Consider the following 19,239-nt stretch of genomic DNA (forward strand, 5'->3'; position numbering starts at 1 on the left):
ATTAGAAATTCACCGTAAGAACAGAGGCTAATTCCCTGATGTGTGATCACTCACTTGTTATGTGATTGATGGATGCCATACCATTTGACTCTTTCATTGGTTACCCGTAAGATTGAATTTTGTCCTTTTAGCCCATGTGCGCCGAAACGCATTTTTGAACATTTTGATCTCTCCGCTTTGTAAGTGATTGCTGGTAACTGTTCCAATAACATTGCAAATGCGAAATAATTTGTATATTGCGTAAACATGCTTTTAATGTCGTGTGTGTGGAACTGCATGCTGACTCTGAGACTAATTGAGAGTCTCAGTTCCAGTTTAGATATGTTGAAAATAGAATTAACCCTCTTCTGTGCTCTTCCCCTTTCATCTCTAAACACTAGTATATACACTGGATTCCTGTCCTGCTGTGACCTTCTCGGTGCTTTAGCTTCTCACTCTCTCCTCAGGGCAGTATGAGTGTCCTCTGCTTTTCTCCCATTTCTTTTTATAAGCACCCATCACACACTCAAGTCTGCACTGTCATTTAAAGGTGACACTACTTAAGTGGGTCACAGAAAACTGCTTTTAAACATTTTATCATTTGCCCGCGTTGACATATATTTTTTAGTGCATTCATTAAAGACTGGAATACTCAGACCTAAATCTCTGCATCATGCAAAAATATGGTTTAGTAGTTCAATGGTTTCACTGACAACAGCTCTTTAAGCTTTTTTTTGTTTCAGTAATACCACATGCAGCACTCCCTGTGTTTGTGTAATTGCTATCCAATTTTCAGTTGGTAAATATGTTGACGTTTTTTTTTTTTTTTTTTTTTTTTTTTTTTTTTTTGGCGGAGCTTAGGTGGAGGTAGAACGATCCGTCTAGCCACTTCCCTAACGTTAGTTTGCAAGTTTTGTTAGATGGTTTTTTAACATTGACTGGAGAAAATCCGATTTTATCTTAATGTATAAGGTCACTCACTGTCCAGGACCACGATTTTTATTTTCAAAAGTTAATTTTAACAGACGGAACCAGATTAGATGACGTAGCTGTGATGTTGGCTCTAAATTGGCCTGTTATGTAGGTTGTTTCAACAATAGAGTGCCGAAGTTACGACGTCACTCTGTAAGCCAAAATGTGGAAGTGAGTTAGCATTGTAGTACTCCCGGTTCCCTCACTCAAAAGTCTATGGGATTTTTGAATGGGTTTTTGCTAAATCGCCTGAAATAAGGTCTGTGGTGAACAAAGCCTCTAAATATTTTCACGTTTTGATCTATGACATCTAACACACAGTTATAACCAGCTTGTGGCTTTTAAACTTTATTGTGTCTTCTTGTGTTTTTTAAAAACTTTATATAGGCTTCAAAATGTATACATTTTGGATTAACATGTAAAGGTTATCTTGATAGACAAAACGTGTAAGGGTCACAACTCTTTGTTAAACACAGATCTTGTTTTTCGCGAAGTCTATGGGGAAAATGCATAGCGTTTTGATCGAGGGAACCCATGCGCCGCTAGCTTCCGAGTTGTCCTGCAAAGTGACATCATCACTTCGGCACTCTATACGAATGAGGAATAATTTTGTTTTTCCCAACCCTTTTTTTATTATTTGATCTTGATAACCATAAGGCTCCCTTTATTATACTGAATATCATTTACCATTGTTATTAAGTTCAAGTAGCTTCATTTTTACACTTTTTATTTTTACAAAAAACAAAAATCAATACCAAGCCGTTTCTCCATTAATGTTTTAACATTTACAGTATATGGGGCAATTAGAGAAATCTTCTCATGAAAGTCTCACCAGGAAATGTATTGATGAATAAAATCCAACGTATTGTTGTTTTTATACTCTAGCTTTACCAAAGTAAAATCGAACTATTTCCAAGTACCCCCTGGAACCTGCTGGATAGAAATCAATAAGTACGTTTATACATGCACTGCAGCCTTCATCTGTTTCACCAAGTATACATGATACAAAGCGTATTCAATTCATGTTGTGCTTCACTTCTGTCTTTTGGAGCAAAAATTAAAACATTGGAGCTGGTGTGAAAAAATTTGACTGGCATGATAGTCTGATTTTAATTTATTCAAAATGCATGAAAACGTATTTACTCATGTATATAGAATCTAATATGACATTGTTTCATTGTGTTTATCCCTACTTGCCTGTGTGGCCTAGTTTCTACTAGCTAGTCTGTGTCAGTTTCATTCAGTTCACCTGTTGTTCGTTAGTTAGCTCATTATTTCCTTGTTTGGTCTTATATATATACTCCCTGTTTGGTTCAGTTTGCTGTCCTGTCTCATCAATGTTAGTGGATGTGTTTTCCGTTTCTCCTGTGTGGATTTATTAAAGGGATACTCCACTTTTTTTTTTGGAAATAGGCTCATTTTACAACTCCCTCAGAGTTAAACAGTTGAGTTTTGAATCCATTCAGCCGATTTTCTGATATTTAGAAGATTATCAGTAACCAGACAGTTTCTGGTCTCATTGAATTCCATAGGAAAAAATATATACTATGGAAGTCAATGGAACCAGAAACTGTCTGGTTACTGATATTCTTCTAAATATCAGAAAATCGGCTGAATGGATTCAAAAACGGTAAAACTCAATTGTTTGACTCTGAGGGAGTTGTAAAATGAGCCTATTTCCAAAAAAGTGGAGTATCCCTTTAAAGACTGTGATTCTGAATTCTCCTTTGTCATGAGCTGATTTATAGCACCCAGAGACAGATGAACAGAACTAGAATTTTTTGTAGGCTACATTTTCTAAAGAATTGTGAGTAGTGTTTGCAAAAAACATATTCTATAATTAACCAATGAAGACACATAAAGGACTCTACAACAATGAGAACACACAGTATAACACTATAAAAATAAAAAAGGACGAAACACATACAACACAATGTATACAATTGCTGCTTGTTTGTTGTCCACACCTGCTCAGGTGTGTAATCCTTCTGGTTCTACTCAACCTGCTCCGAGTGGATTTCTAACCACCACGGGAGGTGGGTGCGCTAATAAAGACCACCGCCTCTAGTGTCAGTTGCTAGTGCACTTCTTGAAACCAGAGTAGGTTTACACTCACAGGTCCTACTAGCTGGCCTCCGTTATATTCACCCCCCAAAACCTCTCTCTCATCTGGGTCAAAACACCAATCTAACCCCTCTGGTTCAACTCGTGCTAAAAAATAGAGCCTCAGCTAGCTTCAGTCGCTAGTGTGTCTCTTGAGGCCAGGGGAGTGAGGTTTTACTCACACAGCTCTTACTAGCTGGTCTCCATTACACTCTTGTTGTCAAAAGTACAACTTCAGTACCAAGTCGATACTGAAATTTAAAAAATGTGACGTTTTGAGCGCTGTTAACTGGAATCGTAAACACCTCTGAATGGCCATTGTACTCACATGGGCCCTGTCCCAATACTCACTTGAGCCCTAAGGCCTTCCTCGAAGTGGACACTTGTTGAAAGTGCACTTAGCGAAGAAAGTGCGCAAGGGCCCGAAGCTGTGTAGATCAGATTTGGGACAGTTTTGCACACGTCAAAAAGCTACATCAATTCTGTTGTGTCAGCAAACACTTTTCATTTGGCTAATGTGTGTTATGCTTATAATAGCTGTAACATGACACAATCCTTTGAATGAAAAATTGATATCTTTTTTTTTTAATCAGCAACCTTTCTGTTAATGTTATTAATATTAAAACATTTTTTTGCTAAGATAAAATGTGATTGAGGTTTAAGTTTATACTGCCTTACCATATTCACAGAGATTCAAAATGCAATGTTAATTATGGAAATTGATTAAATTCCCATACATGAAAAAAAACATGACGTTTTGGTGATATATTTTGTATAGGCTATTAAAATAGTCCAACATAGGCTGTATAAAATAAAATGACACAACCCTGTCTCTTTTTATTTTATTGACCAAGAATAGCCATTAATATAGTAGGCTATAAGTAGCTTAAAAAGTATAAGAATCTATATAAGTCAAGAAATAAGTCAAGTTAAAAGATTCAGTCAAACATAGCCTACGTTTCAACGTTACAGTTAAATAGCCTAAATAGTTATGAAACTTCACTTTTCCCCTCAGCCAAAACGATTTGCCAGGGAACAAATCATAGATTAATGAGACCAAAGATCGCCCGTCTGATATACACAAGCCGATTAATAGCTCACGTTTAACCACTAGACACAGAGCCCGCAGGAAACGCGAATGACTAGCCGGGGCAAGGCTGTTGCAGGCGGGGAACATGAGCGCTGAGCACCCGCCGCCCGGTGATCACCTGGAACTCCGAAAACATCAGATCAATTTTTTTTAAAATAGGCGCTATTTTTATAAATAAACCACAGATTTGAGCTTTAAACAACTATATTCTCGACTGAAAAACTCTTAAAACTACATTTCGTGACCCAATAACACAAATATTTTTGAAAAACTCTTCACCACAACCCGCTTCATTTATCTTAGCAGTTTCCGCTCCCGAACAGCACCATAGCAACCGTTCTCCCCTACAAGGATTCTGGGTAATATCCCACAGCAAAGTGAGGTCTGATGCGCACTTACGAAAAGGGTGCATTAAGTGCCCTTTTGATCACCCCTGGAGAACACTATTAGAGGATTGGGACACTCTACGGTCTTGCACCCCTTAGCGAGAACGCGCATTGAGGGGCACAAGGGCGCAAGTGCGGATATTGGGACAGGGCCATGCTCATCAAATATGTCTGTGATTGGCTACAATGATCAGCCCTTCAAAAACAAGTTGTAAACAAACATCAATGACGCTCTTCAGCGGTAGTGTTTGAAAGCAGCCATCTATCAGCAGATTGGTTCACTGAGAGATGCCTGCTTGTGCTTTAAAAGGCTCCCGCTTTGCTTTTTAAAACACTTTCAAGCACTTTTGGGGGGATGTGCACATATAGCATTTCGTTTTGTTTGTGACAAACGTATTATATTATATGCTCACCCTGTGGTCTGTGTGGGTCCTAATGCCTTAGTATTGTGATGGGGACACTATACTGTCAAACAGCACCGTCTTTTGGATGAGATGTTAAACCGAGGCCTTGACTCTCTGTGGTCACAAAAAAATCCCAGGATGTCTTTCGGAAAAAAGAGTAGGCGTTTAACCTAGCCTGGTTTTAACCAGACCATTCTCAGTTGTAACTGAGTTATGGACTGGCAAAGCGTCACAGACAAATCATTTCCAGAGGGGCGTCACCAACGGACGTCGCAGGTAGACCTAAAATCAATCAGAGCGATACAGGACATGACGTATGCAGTGCGGCGAAGAAACATCTCTTTGTTTTGCTTTGTTTTTAACAAAAAGGATACGTTAAAATCGCTTAAAACAGACGCGATAGCTGATTTGATCGAGTGATGTTGGACAGCGGCATCCATCTTTGTAATGTAGGCTACAAAATCTGCTTCAAAATCCAGCACTGTCGTCATCGTGTAAAGCCCGCCCCAACGTTTCTGATTGGTGCGAAGATTTCGACGGGTTGGAAATGGGCTTTTTGCCAGACTACTGTAACTTTCAGAGCAAATCTAAAATTGTCGGAAGTTGTCTGGGTTTTCCCAGGCTAGGTTTAACCCAGCATCCTGGCAAAATTTGCCCATTACCCTTTGTCCACCATGGCCTCCTAAAAATCCCCATATTTACTGATTGGCTTCATCATTCTGTCTCCTCTCCACCAATAAGCTGGTGTGTGGTAGGCGTTCTGGCGCAATATGGCTGCCATAACATCATCCATGTGGATGCTGCACATTGATGGGGGTTGAGGAGATTCCCCTCTTCCATATATGTGAAGCACTTTGAGGACTCAGAAAAGCATTATATAAATAACAAATTATTATAATTATATTCCTATCCCTGATATAGCTATAGCTTGGGTCCTTTTTCAGAGGGAGTTTTTTTCTTTTCTTCCATTATTACCATCTCCTATAGCCGAATCACTTATAAAAGTAATAGCAGGCCTAATCACAACCCACATGATTTGTGATATCATTCATGTCTGCACCGCAATACAAAAGTTTAATACTTGGGGTTAGAAGTTTTTTCAAATCCATTATCCTTATAAGTATGAGGTTTAACGGTAGTGATGCTTGCCTTGGTAAGCCCTTTAATAACACCTAATCTCTAATAATAGAGCAGCTGGAGTTTACTGAGGTTTGCCCTTTGGATTTATAGAACGTGTGATTCAACTCCTGCATTGTCTTTCTGATTGCTTTGCTCCCTGTATACATCATCCACTCCTGCCTATAGTGCCCATCAGAACAGCAGAATGGGACGCACATCTGCCACACAACCTCTGAATAAAATATTTCCCTGCAAGCTGAGAGAAGAATAAAATGCCTTTTTGGGTCACAGTCTTTCTAAGAGGCTGAGTTTTCTTTTCCAGGCTCGCACAATCTCTCTGTTCCTCCCAGCTTTGTTATTAGACTTAAAACCTCTCAACTCATGAATTAATAACCAAATGGGATGTTTCTTTTGGGATCTATTCCAGGAGGTCATTCAGCCGCAGCGGAATCCACCGAGAGAGCAAGCGTCTCACTTCTCCAAGAGTTAATGCTGTCAGAAACAATTGAGATGTTTGTTTCTGGCCGGTTTTACGCTGGCAGTCTAGTTCACAGCAAAGACACCTCAGACCCAAGGGTGTGTGTGAATGAGTGTGTACACAGTGTGTTATGACAGTTTACCATAAATGCAATAAAAAACATGCTGTCATGTTTACCAAGACAGTGACACGCAGACATAACAGAAAAAAAAAAATACTCACGGCTCATAAACTTTTTATAATTTTATAATTCCATATATAAATATACCGAGGTAGAAAGCACTTTTTCATGCAATCAGATGTGATATATACAACATGACTACAAAAAATCCTTCTCAACTTTGCCCACATCCTGTTCACATAAAAGTTTGCAGGAAGTACTTCATGCAAGTGCGTATTCCCCTGCCCTGTAACTTTAATAACAAGCAATCGGTCTATTGGGTTATGATCGGCTTTGTTTGACCAAACACTCGTTACAGGCGAGATATTATGAGAATTACAAGCAGTCATGTACTGTAGATATAACAGATGTAAAACTGCACTGCAGTTATGTGTAACAAAGTTCTCAGCTAACAAGGAACATTTATGCAGTATCTTTCTGAAAACGTGGCATAGTTCACATCATGCACTGATGATGGCAAACGCGTGCACAAAAGCTGACACCTGTTTTCACAGATGTTGCCTCATCCTATCAAATCAGTTTGAAAAAAAAAAAAAAGTTCAACGTTCCCTAAACACATTCTGCTTTCAGATCTGACAGCATCTGGCTGGCTTTTCACATTGTGTTTGAGCACAAAGATATCTTGAAACACAGCTTTTCCTTCCAAACAGGTCTTAAAACAGTTCAGATCTGAACACAATTACCAGACAGCCAGGATTATGTGCCATGTCAAACAAAGGAAAGTGAATAAGAGAACATATTCTTTTATTCATTTTAGGCTGAGACAACATTTTTCATGTGAAGGTTTCTTTTAATTTGAATTAATTTAGATTCCTGAATCCTTATGGGTTCTGAAAGGACAAAGACCTTTTCTGAACACCTTTGTGTCACTATGTACTATCAGAAAAAAAGGTACAAAAGCTGTACCTTTTCAAAAGGTACACATTTGTACCTTATTAGTTCCACACTTATTAGTGTGCAAAATTTTCCTGTTCTGTTAGGTTTGTACATGTAATACACTCTAATTATAATCATAACTTATTGAAGATGACATTGCAGCTCCGAGATGTGATTAATTATAGTATATAAAATAAAGGTTCTTTATTGCCATTGATAGTTCCGTGAAAATCCTTTAACATCCATGGAAACTTTTCATTCGCTGTACGGAAAAATAAATAAATAAATATGTATTCTTGTAATAATGTATTCTTCTTGATAAGAAATAAAGTAGAAGTAGTAATATTGTGAAATATCCTTATAATTTAAAATAAGTTTTTAAATTCTAATATGTTAAAATGAAATGTATTCTTGTGATGACAAAGCTGAATTTTCAGCATCATTACTCCAGTCTTTAGTGTCACAGTAAACATTTCATATTATTACCTGTTTAAAAAGCAGTTGTGCTGCTTAATATTTTGTAGAAACCATGTTAAAAAAAAAAACAGGATTCTTTGATTAATAGAAAGTTCAAAGGAACGTCATTTATTTTAAATCGATTTTTTCTGTAACATTGTACAAGTCTTTGCTGTCCCTATTGATACATTTAATGTATTTTATTTAAAAAACTTCTGAACAATAGTGTAAATGTATATATACATCTCAAATTGGTTGTTTAGGACCCAATACATTATTAAATCCATATTACTATGTTACTGTTTTCTAAATCACAGACTGATCAATATCAATGAGGCAACAGTACAAACTAATACATACGTAGTTAGTACAGGTATGAAACTCTGACAAATCGTGAGCTTAGAATTATAAGGTTCTATCTCCGTTTAGGGTAGTTCTGAGATATTGAGCATCAAAGTTTTTACATCCCAGCTGGCAAAACTGTTATGTAGTATAATCTTCTATTATAGCTCAACAAGACCATCACCCTACAGGTACTTTGTGAATAAAATATCAAAATCCTGGCACATTTGGAAATGGGATTTTTTAAGATGACCCCAATGGAGATAGAACCTTTTAAGTCTGAGAGCTCTGATTCTGTTTGGAATTATAAGGTTCTATCTCCACTTTTACAAATAAAACCCCACATTTCAAAGAATAATTGTATATAACCATTGATAATATAATATAATAGTATAGTATCAAAGCCAAGCAAGCAAGTTTGTAAGAAAAAAAAATATTTTCAAAGAACATGGACATGGAGTAATTACACAATACTACACCTCACTCCTCTGTACTGTAAAAAAACATTTAGGAAGCATCTTACATTTAAAAACGTTTAATTTAGTAGATTAACACAAAATATTGTAACATCATGAAAATTATGTTTTCATCCCTTATTATTCTGTATGTCTGTTTTGTTATGTATGATGTACTTCATGTTATGAAATTTATGTTGTCATGACTCTTTCCAACCTTCTATCTTTACTTTCTAAATACTGCCTTGTAGTATGCTTTGTCAACTGCAGGCATGTACTTGAACATGGATAAATATTAGACAGATTAGACAATGGGACCCACTGAGGCACTGTCCAGGACTCAACAGGATAAACAGTCACAGTTGCATTGCTTGGATATTGAATCTACTGGAGATAGAACCTTATAATCCCAACTTGGTTAATGTTTTGTGAGATGGAACCTTTGTATTTTATTAATAACTACTAACAAAATATTTTTTTTTTTACAAAAATACCACCACACAGGCATTAATAAACACCTAATACCTGACAATTGCATTGCTTAGCACCTGTACAGTACTTCCTAAATTGAAGGGTGTTTTCGTATAAAATTATTTTCTCTGTAGTTGTCTTTATGCCACATTTTTTTATCTGTGCCGTTGGTTTCCCAGATACTTTTCCAGTACCGCAAAACAAAGCAGTGTTTATACAAAACACAATCTTACTTACAATCTTGTCAGGCTACAGAGCTAAGAGGTGGGTTTTGATTGGTCCGTCCGTGTTCATTCAGGGTTTTGATTGGATATTGAATCTACTGGAGATAGAACCTTATAATCCCAACTCGGTTTATGTTTTGTGAGATGGAACCTTTTTATTTTATTAATAACTACTAACAAAATATTTTTTTTTCAAAAATAACACCACACAGGCATTAATAAACACCTAATGGATCAGATTATGTCAAAAACTCAATTTCGACCAAAAGTGGAGATAGAACCTTATAATTCTAAGCTCACGAAATGCTGATTGGTTCTTTCAATGCAGCTGCACCAGCCAATCAGAAGTACTTCCAAATCCACGTAGCCTTATACTGTACCCTAACCTGCGATCGGCATGCTGCACAATATAAAAGCTTCTGCAACACCACCAACACTAACCTTCTGCTACTTTCCGATTTATTCATTGATCCAAAGCATGTTACAATTGCTATATATGGAGCAACTAGGGGTTAAGTGTCTTGCTCAGGGACACATTGGTGTCTCACAGTGGATTCGAAACCAGGTCTCTCACACCAAAGGCATGTGTCTTATCCACTGAGCCATCATCACCCCTATTTGCTCAGCAGCAGCAGATCTCGTTCGCAAAATCAAGCCTATGTTTATTTCATGCCCTATGCAAATAAATGCTGGTTGAAATTCATTCACTCTGAGAATTGTCATGACTGAACTGCATTTCACAGATTTCTTGTTATAAGCGGAAGCTACAACTTTTGGCAGGCACAAATAGACTAGCATCAACGCTATGGCACACTGGCACGCTCAATGAACAGCTTCACAGACGACAGTATCTTTGCTGTCTGGATTTTGACCACAATCACTTTTTCATCCCCACAAACTACTCTCTTGAGCCATTTTGTGGCTCTACCGCAGCAAACAAAATACTTGTCAGCAGGTTCAAAACCATTTATTTCCATGCAATGTAACTATAAGTATGGGCACTTTACCTGATAATGACATGTCTTAGGCTGAAGTCATATTTCATTCTTCTCTGCTCCCGCTTTACTGTATGTTGTTCTATTCATAGCTATTAAATTGTATGGCCTTGGATACCTCAATGCTGTATATAATGCAGCATTGCTTTATCTGCGGCATGAACAGTATGATTCCCTATCATTTGATTTGAAAGGCTGTTTTCACAGTTGTTTCTTTTATTTGCTCAGAATTTTAAAAAAATGAAAATGTTAGTGTAAAATGTCCTTCACACTAAGAAAAAAAAAAGGTTATTTTAAGGACTGTTCACCGGTTCTTTGGGAAACCAAAACTGGTTCTTCTATGCTATGGCGTCACTGCCAAAACGCCATTTTGGAACTAATAGCCACTGTATATAACAACTCAGAAGATGCCAGTTTTTGTCCCTTTAGATTTACCACTAAAACGGCACTCAAGTCTGTCTGCAATGAATGTTTAGCAAAAGAGAATCACCAAATGGGCCCGGCTTTCCAAAAGTAATTCACTAACACGCGTATACGTGTGACTAAACAACACTTCATTTCCTGGAATGCGTTTCATTGAATTTCAATGCTTCTTGCCATTTAACTTCCTGCGTGTTTTGGCCAATTCAGTTCAAATTCCAACTAATGAACTAAAAGGAGGGCCAATTATTAGTTTTTGCATTTTTCAATCCAACCAAACAAACTGAATTTGGTTCTGCATCAAAAGAATGAAAGCACCCTTAAGGGTTTTCCAATATATAATCAATTTATGTAGATTATACATTAAAATTGCATCAGTAACTGGCAGCCTTCGATTTAAGGCAAACATGCACAAATGCATCTATAAATGAATGTTTACAAAGGTTCTTAGATGCCCATTTCAACGAATCATTGCAAGAAATCATGTGCAACCCACAGGTACAGTAAGTTAATTCTGTGGAATGAAGCAAAGACACATTTCCCTCATAGAAATACCCTAAAGAAGTCAAAACTGTCAAAATAGTACCTCGGTTTCTTTTTACTTCTAATTTATTTCATTTCTTTAACTTTCTTCATTTTCCTCTTTACTTTGTTTTACATCAACAATCTTGGCAAAACACTTAGTGTTGTCCTTGTTCGGAAAAGGTAATACACAAAAATACACAGCCGATTTCAATGTTTCTGGTGCAGGGTTCAAATCTGTGACAAGAAACACTTTTTATAAGCTTCTCACAAAGATTTGGCAACACACATATACAACTGTACATCAAAAACATTTTAACCTCTAGATCTCCGTGTGTAAACAACCACATCAAGTTCTTCAGTCAATAATAATGTGTCTGTTAAGAGTAGGCAAGACTTGAGATTTAACAGGATTCAGTCCTCAGTAAATGTTGCTTACCACAAGTTTCATCATATATGGTTGAGGAGACACTTAAAGGCATTGAACGTCTTTTCCAATTGCCACATCAGGTCAAAAAATGGGTAGAAAACGGACAATGCCAGATCACAGCATATTCACAAAGGCTCACTGAGTGAGATGTTCCATCAAAGACAGCCGTCTATTCCATGCTCTTAAAGTTCTTAAAATAGATGGACTGAATCATCGGAAAAGCAAGGTGAGTGTCCTGTCTCTTGTTTCTAGGCAGGGATTCACGCTCTCGCACACACACATTCTGATGGATTTCCAATATCAGTCAAGCCTCATAGTGACAACTGCCCACAAGCCCTTATTTTTCCTCCTCTTGAGACTTGGTCGCCTGATGTGTACAGAACATCTGCTTTAAAGTGTCTGCATACTTCTTCAGAACGCTCGCATGTGGAGGGAAATCAATATAATCACAGCTTAATGCGGACAAATGAACCAGCAAATTAACCGATGACTGGCTAAATACAAACTAAGGAAGATTTAGGAGGCTACCCTTTTGTGTCACATTGTGGAATCTATTGTGATGAGAAAATGAACAGCTTTGAGAAGATAACAGCCAGTTGCTTTATGACAGCAAAACTACTGCGAATTTATAGACAGAAATAGCAAACGTACTGTTGCTTTAATTTTAGGATATCACTATTTTATGCAAGCTTTGGCAAATTTCAGGTAATTTTGGCCAACTTTTATCATTTAAAGTGCCAATTTACCTGAATGCAATCTAAATTTCCAAATGAACATCTGTTTCTTTCTCCCTGATTCTTGAGAGTTCAAGCCAAAACATGAATCATATATTAATTTGTTCTGAAAACAGCCAATAGCCGTTGTTCTTTATACAAAGGAACAATTTTATTTAAAGTATAATTACACTATCTCTTGCTGAATAAAAGTATTTCTTAAAAAAAAGATCTTACTGATCGTTAACATTTGAACAGCAGCATATATAAATAGAATTGAATAATGGATAGGCCTATATAAAATAAAATCTAAACATAGCCTATTAAAATAGGTTTAAATGATTTAATGAACAAAGTGCATATTTTCTCAGTTCCGTGGCCTGTTTTGTCTGAAGAAGTATTTTAGTAAGTTTAATTCTCAGTGAAATCAGGCCTAATATGGTATACCTTGTTGTCTCCTGGGGGAATAATAAGGGGGAAAACAACTACTGACCCAAACTATGCCTTAATGGTAGAGAAATATGAGTGTTCTGAAGAAATATGAGTCTGTGATTTTATGTTCATAAGTGGATGTAGAAATGCACATCGTTCGGCTTTGTGAAAACCAAAATTGGGCCAGACTATATCCTTCATCACTTTACCTTAAACCCGCAGTGCCTCATGCACACCTACAGCTGACAGTCGCCGGTTTATGTTCCGATACCTGCAACGGAGCAAATCCCTGTAAGTGGAGCGCAGGTCCCGGTTAAAGAAAGCGTAAATGAAGGGGTTCATTAGTGAATTGGCATATCCAAACCATAGCAGCGTCCTCTCCAGCCAAATTGGTATGCAACTACACTTGACCCCACATATAAAGGGTCTCGCTGTAGATAGAATGAAAAACGGCAGCCAACAAATGCCAAAAACTCCAACTATCACGCCCAATGTCGTTGCTGCCTTTTGCTCTCGCTTAAATATTGAGATATTCTGTCGTTCACGGCTGAGAAAACGAGAAAGAGCAGCGCACTCCTCAGCTACGCCAGGTGTGTGTTGAGGTTTTAGGCCATGCATCCTCAGGGCTTCGCTGGCAACGGTCTCCAGGCGTTCCCGACGGGGGAAGTCAGTAAAACGATGTTTGGCCCCGCTTTTTCTGGCGGCCTTGAAGATCTTGTAGTACATGAAGAGCATGACTATCATGGGGATGTAGAAGGCCACGGCGGTGGAGTAGATGGTGTAGCCGAAGTCCTGGCTGATAAGACAAACGCCGGCCGTGTTCACGTTCTTCGCCCAGCCGCAAAATGGCGGCAGTGTGATGGAGGCCGACACAAGCCACACACCAAAAATCATCTTCGCCATCAATTGGCCATTTTGACGAGCAGGGTAGGTCAAAGGGCGGGTGATTCCAAGATACCTGCAATCAAACAAACAGATGTAGAATTCAAAATTGACAATTCTTGTTTTTTTTTATATAATATTGGCAGTATTTATTATACATGATTTTTCAAAACTCTTGTGCCTTCGTAATCTTATCAAAATAACAAAATAACTCTTCCCTATAAAATTCCCATTGACAAAATTAAGTCCCTCCACCCAACTTTTTTTTTTTCTTGTAGGAGAAGCCATTCACTTGGATATATGTCACAGTCACAGATCTTTACTTCCTTCCACTGTAGAAAATGAAGTCAGTATCTAATATCCAGGCCTTTTGAAGCAACAATTCCTCTTTGGAAGAAAAATATCTATATTTATAACTTTATAAACTAGAATCATTGGCTTCCGGTAAACACTGTACGCGAGTCGAGTTCCCGAGGAGTGAACTCTGAACAGACACATGACGTATTGACAAACGGGGAAGCACAGAGTAAAGAGAAAAATAAAATTAGAAGTCGCGGTCACGAATTAGAAGTCTAAAACAAGAATATTTAAAGGGATAGTTCACCCAAAAATAAAAATTCTGTCATCATTTACTCACCCTCAAGTTGTTCCAAACCTCTATGTGTTTATTTGTTCTGCTGAACACAAAGGAATATATTCGGAAGAATGTTTTAATCAAACAGATCTCATTCCCCATTGACTACCATTGTATGTATTTTTCCTACTATGGTAGTCAATGGGGAATGAGATCTGTTTGATTAAAACATTCTTCCAAATATCTTCCTTTGTGTTCAGCAGAACAAATAAACACATAGAGGTTTGGAACAACTTGAGGGTGAGTAAATACTGACAGAATTTTCATTTTTGGGTGAACTAACCCTTTTAAAGGATTGTCGGAGGAGAATAATTTTGTTGCCCAGCCCTATTTGTTTGAAACGTGAGAGGTGTCTGCTCTCATCAACCGCTGGAACTCGACTCTCTCGCGAATACGCGTCCAGCCATTATCTGAAAGTTAGTGACTACAGTTTGTAAAATTATAAGTATGGATATTTTTCTTACAAAAACGCATCGCTTTGCTTCAGAATGCCTACACGCTGTATGGATTACTTTTATGATGGATGGAACTGGCTTTTTTATATGACTTTATAATATAATATTTAATATAACAATTGTGTTTGGCTGGAAACACAATTGTTATCTTAAATTCTTTCTCATTCTTATGAGCTAGATTCCAATTCTTCTCAACGTTAAGCTTTTCCTTCACAACTCTTAAATTTCATTGTCGTTGAATATTCAATTTTCCTCATCCAGATGCCACACCAGGTTTGACATCAATAATGGCAAATTAAATTGATTCATCTGTGTTTTCCCAGTGATTGTGATGCACCAAATTTGAATATGTGCATATTCAGATCATACTGAGATTTGACAATCAGGGAAAGATTTTCTTAAATTACATATGACTGCACAAGACTTGGAATAAAGTGTGTGAGCCCTTTTGTGTTTCACAGAAGAAGGAAAATCATGCAGGTTTGGAACAACATTAGGTTGAGTAAATTACATTGAACTATACCTTTCAAATTAAATAGAAGAAAGCAAAATGTATAAATTTCAAGTATAACTTCTTTACCAAAATCATTGTTACCTGCAGATGTATTTACTTGCCTCAATTTTGGATTCCAAGAATTCTGCTCAATGTTTGATCGAGAGGTGAATGAGAGTGAAGTGAGACTGAATGTATTCTAAAAAAACAAAAGTTCACATCAGGAGCATACTACAGCGAGACGAGAGCATGGTGGGGCAAACTGCATTTGTCTGAGCAGTGCTTGTCTGAACCAATCAGCACCCACTCAAGTTGAATTGAGCTGAAGTGCAGAATTTGAGAAAAATGCATGACCAAAAAATAAATAAATTATATTATTGCCACTTCTGCTGCTGAAGAAATTAACCTTGATGGTGCCATTGCGTCTGTTGTGGCTAAATCGCAGCCCTTGAAGGTTTGATGAAGGATTCTCATTGCCATGACCCCTGCCCCCAGGAGACACTCATGCAAAAACGTGCTTTCCATAGAGATCTAAATTTAATCTCTGTGCAGTTTCCACTCTTGCTGGGGTCGTACTGAACTCACAAAGCCGGCTCTGCACTGTTAGTATAAGACCAGGTATAAATGATAATGAATAACTAAGGTCAAATCCAAACAGAGTTTATTGAAGTACTGACAGGGTTGCAAACAGCTGAGTACCTAGAGGGAAGATAGTTGGTGTGATACTGCCTGAGAAATGACAGTTTTTATCGGTTTCAGGTGGATCAGAGAAGTGACTGGGAGACTGGATGGTTGGCAGACGAATGATCACAGATGACAGAAGCAGACTGATGGTTGGGAAGTTCGAAAGAGGACTCCACCGGTGGAATCAGCAGGTACTATAGGTACTTCAGGTAAGTGTTGAGGAATGAACAACAAGACCAGGTGTGTGTTTCCTATACAATGAAATAACTAGCTGCTTTATTGAATCATTGAAGAAATCAACTAGCATGTCAGGACCAAAACCGCATGGTTGCAAATTTGCAGTTCAACCACATTGATTAATGGTGGAGCAATAACTACTTTTAATGAAACTGTTTGAGATCGAATTAATGCTAGATGTTTTGCGATAAATTACAGATATGGCATCTGAGGAATATTTATCATTTTTCTCATTTTTCATTTTGCTTTATTTCCAGATTCAATTATAGGATTGTTCCTACATACTGTAGTAGACCCGCTTTAAAGGGTTGAATCAATTGGGCGAATCCTTCACTGAATTAATTTACTGAATCCATTCGAGTGGTTTCTGAGTCAATATTATCACTTCCAGTGATGGAATATTTTAATTTATTACACAGCTACATGAAATACTTCATTCTTATTGGTCCCGTTATTCACCGTCGTCCTTGAGTATTTTGTATTTCTTAGAGGAAGCTTTAAGATAATAATACATACAATTCTAAGATCATTTCTTTTTTGTTTTGCGTTTTTTTATGCAGGAAATCAGAAAAATGTAATACGTTTTAATAAAAAAAGACGGACACTTTTATCTAAAGCAACTTACAAATTAGGAATACAAGCGTTTCATCTTAAATTTTTAAGATTTTACTGTCGCCTGTGGTCTTTATCAGTAGGACCGGTTACATTTGGTGCCGTGACCCGGATTGGAGTGAGGTTTAGGTGGGTGAGTGTAATGGAGGCAAGAGTTCTCTCCGTTACACACACGAAAAGTCTTTAATGTCCTTGTTAGCATGCCAGCCCTCCTATGCCAGAAATGAAGGTTCAAATCCTGCTCGGAGTGGATCAAGTAGGACCAGTTATATAAAGAATATGTTGTTAAGTACACGTACAACACTGATTTAAAATTCCTGAAGCGCTATATCCAATATGTAGTGACAACTCAACTACACAGATCTGAATCTCCATGGCACCAGCTCTGGCAGACACCACCAGCTGCAATAAAGTAAATGATTCCAGCATCCTTTTAAGCAGCTTAGCAGTCAAACACCCATTGGTTTATGACTCCCAGGGCAACGAAGAGGTCTGCGGGTCATGTAAATAACATGACCATTATTTATGTAATGACACTGAGGGCACAGGAGTTTAGAATAGAATCATTTTAATCATAATTCTAGGTCATATGGAAAATGCAGTCTGACCTTTCCATGTAATCCTTTGAACAACATGTACAATTTTCAACTTCAAAATGAAAAAAAAAAAAATCTTACGAGAGACCTTATAGAGTTATTTTGAGCTAGAAGGCTAGAAGAGGTTCGGGTAAACTAATCCTATACAGATCTCATGTGGCTTTATTACTGTATTTACCAGTGATTTCTTGACATGCAATTCTTTTAACGTCGTACAAATACGTTTTTGGAATGCTTTTGTTTTTCGTTATATTTGGCAAATCTCAAATCTTGGACTTCATGTTGTTATCATGCTAAATCTTGAGGGTTTATTATAGCACAACATTATTCTTCGTGAAGAGAAGGAAAGGAGAATCAGAACTCTTCCACTTAGCATCAAACCTTTTTCTGCTTTCATTGTTATAAATTGCATCCAAAAGCGTCTAAATGCCAGTTTGATATACAGTAGTAACCATGGGAGCCACGAGAGTGAAAGTACCCTAAAAATAGCTATGATTTTTTTTTTTCTCACGTTGAGTCAACATTGAATATTTCAGATGTCTAGGAGTGAGGAGTGAGAGGGAACGACTCGATGAGCTTCTAGAAAATTCCTGGCTCTTCCAGGAAATGCTATTACTAAGGGCATTCTGTGGTCTTCGATGTACATTAAGGCTGGTTTGAGGATTAACCCTTCCACTATGTTGCAGAAGAGTGTTGAAGTGATCTGTTTTTGAATGTTTGCCCAATACTGCTATTGCTCATTTTTAATCTTTTTGTGTCTGGGACGAGAAACAGTGGAATATTCAAGTATTGCTTTTAGACAAACTCAAATGTAAAAAAAAAAAAAAAATCCTTCACAAATCAGTTGTTCCGAAGTGAGTTTGTCATTAAATTATCTCTTTTGTTGGACAACAGGTTTGTAAACGCTTCTCATTACAAACTTTGGTAGTTTTTGGTGTGGTTTGCTTTTTCGAATGCACGTCGTCAAAAGATAGTTCACCCAAAAATGAAAATTCTGTCATCCTTTCACCCACGTTTTTTCCAAACCTGTATGAGTTTCTTTCTTTTGTTGAAAACAATATATATTTAAAAAATCTTAAAGGGATAGTTCACCCAAAAATGAAAATTCTATCAGTATTTACTCACCCTCATGTTGTTCCAACCCCGTAAGATCTTCGTTCATCTTCGGAAAACAAATTAAGATATTTTTGATGAAATCTGAGAGCTGGATCACTCCTCCATACTAGTCTATAGGATTCTTGAGGCATTGAAACTTGCCGGCCTCGAAAAGTCATTAAAGACATCGTTAAAATAGTCCAAGTGACTACAGTGGCTCAATCTTAAGTTTATCAAGTGACGAGAAAATTTTTTGTGCGCAAAAAACAACAAAAATAACGAATTTATTTCAACTATTCATTTACTTCTCTCTCTGCTTCGAGGAAGTTTACTAGTTTAATAGCGTAAGCTTCTGTTATTGTACGTCACACGCATCACACACATGACCAGCGTCGGCCAATAGTGAGCCTACGTGTGACGTAGCTCTACGCTATCACACTACGTTAACTGACTAGGCCCATAAAATAAAGTTATTTTTGTTTGTTTTTGCGCACAAAAAGTAT

General features: G+C 37.4%; 1 protein-coding gene across 1 annotated transcript in view; it reads right to left on the reverse strand.

Annotated features, from left to right (window-relative positions):
- Window positions 1-9,843: 9,843 nt before the first annotated feature.
- Window positions 9,844-19,239, reverse strand: part of htr7c (5-hydroxytryptamine (serotonin) receptor 7c) — a 31,084-nt gene continuing 21,688 nt past the window's right edge. Inside the window, exon 2 of the mRNA XM_039659151.2 lies at window positions 9,844-14,006. Within this exon, the coding sequence (XP_039515085.1) occupies window positions 13,259-14,006 (748 nt within the window). The 3' untranslated portion in view covers window positions 9,844-13,258. The remainder of the gene's footprint in view (window positions 14,007-19,239) is intronic.

Source organism: Pimephales promelas, chromosome 4 (assembly GCF_988280905.1).
Source record: "Pimephales promelas chromosome 4, fPimPro1.hap1.1, whole genome shotgun sequence".
Taxonomy (NCBI): Eukaryota; Metazoa; Chordata; class Actinopteri; order Cypriniformes; family Leuciscidae; genus Pimephales; species Pimephales promelas.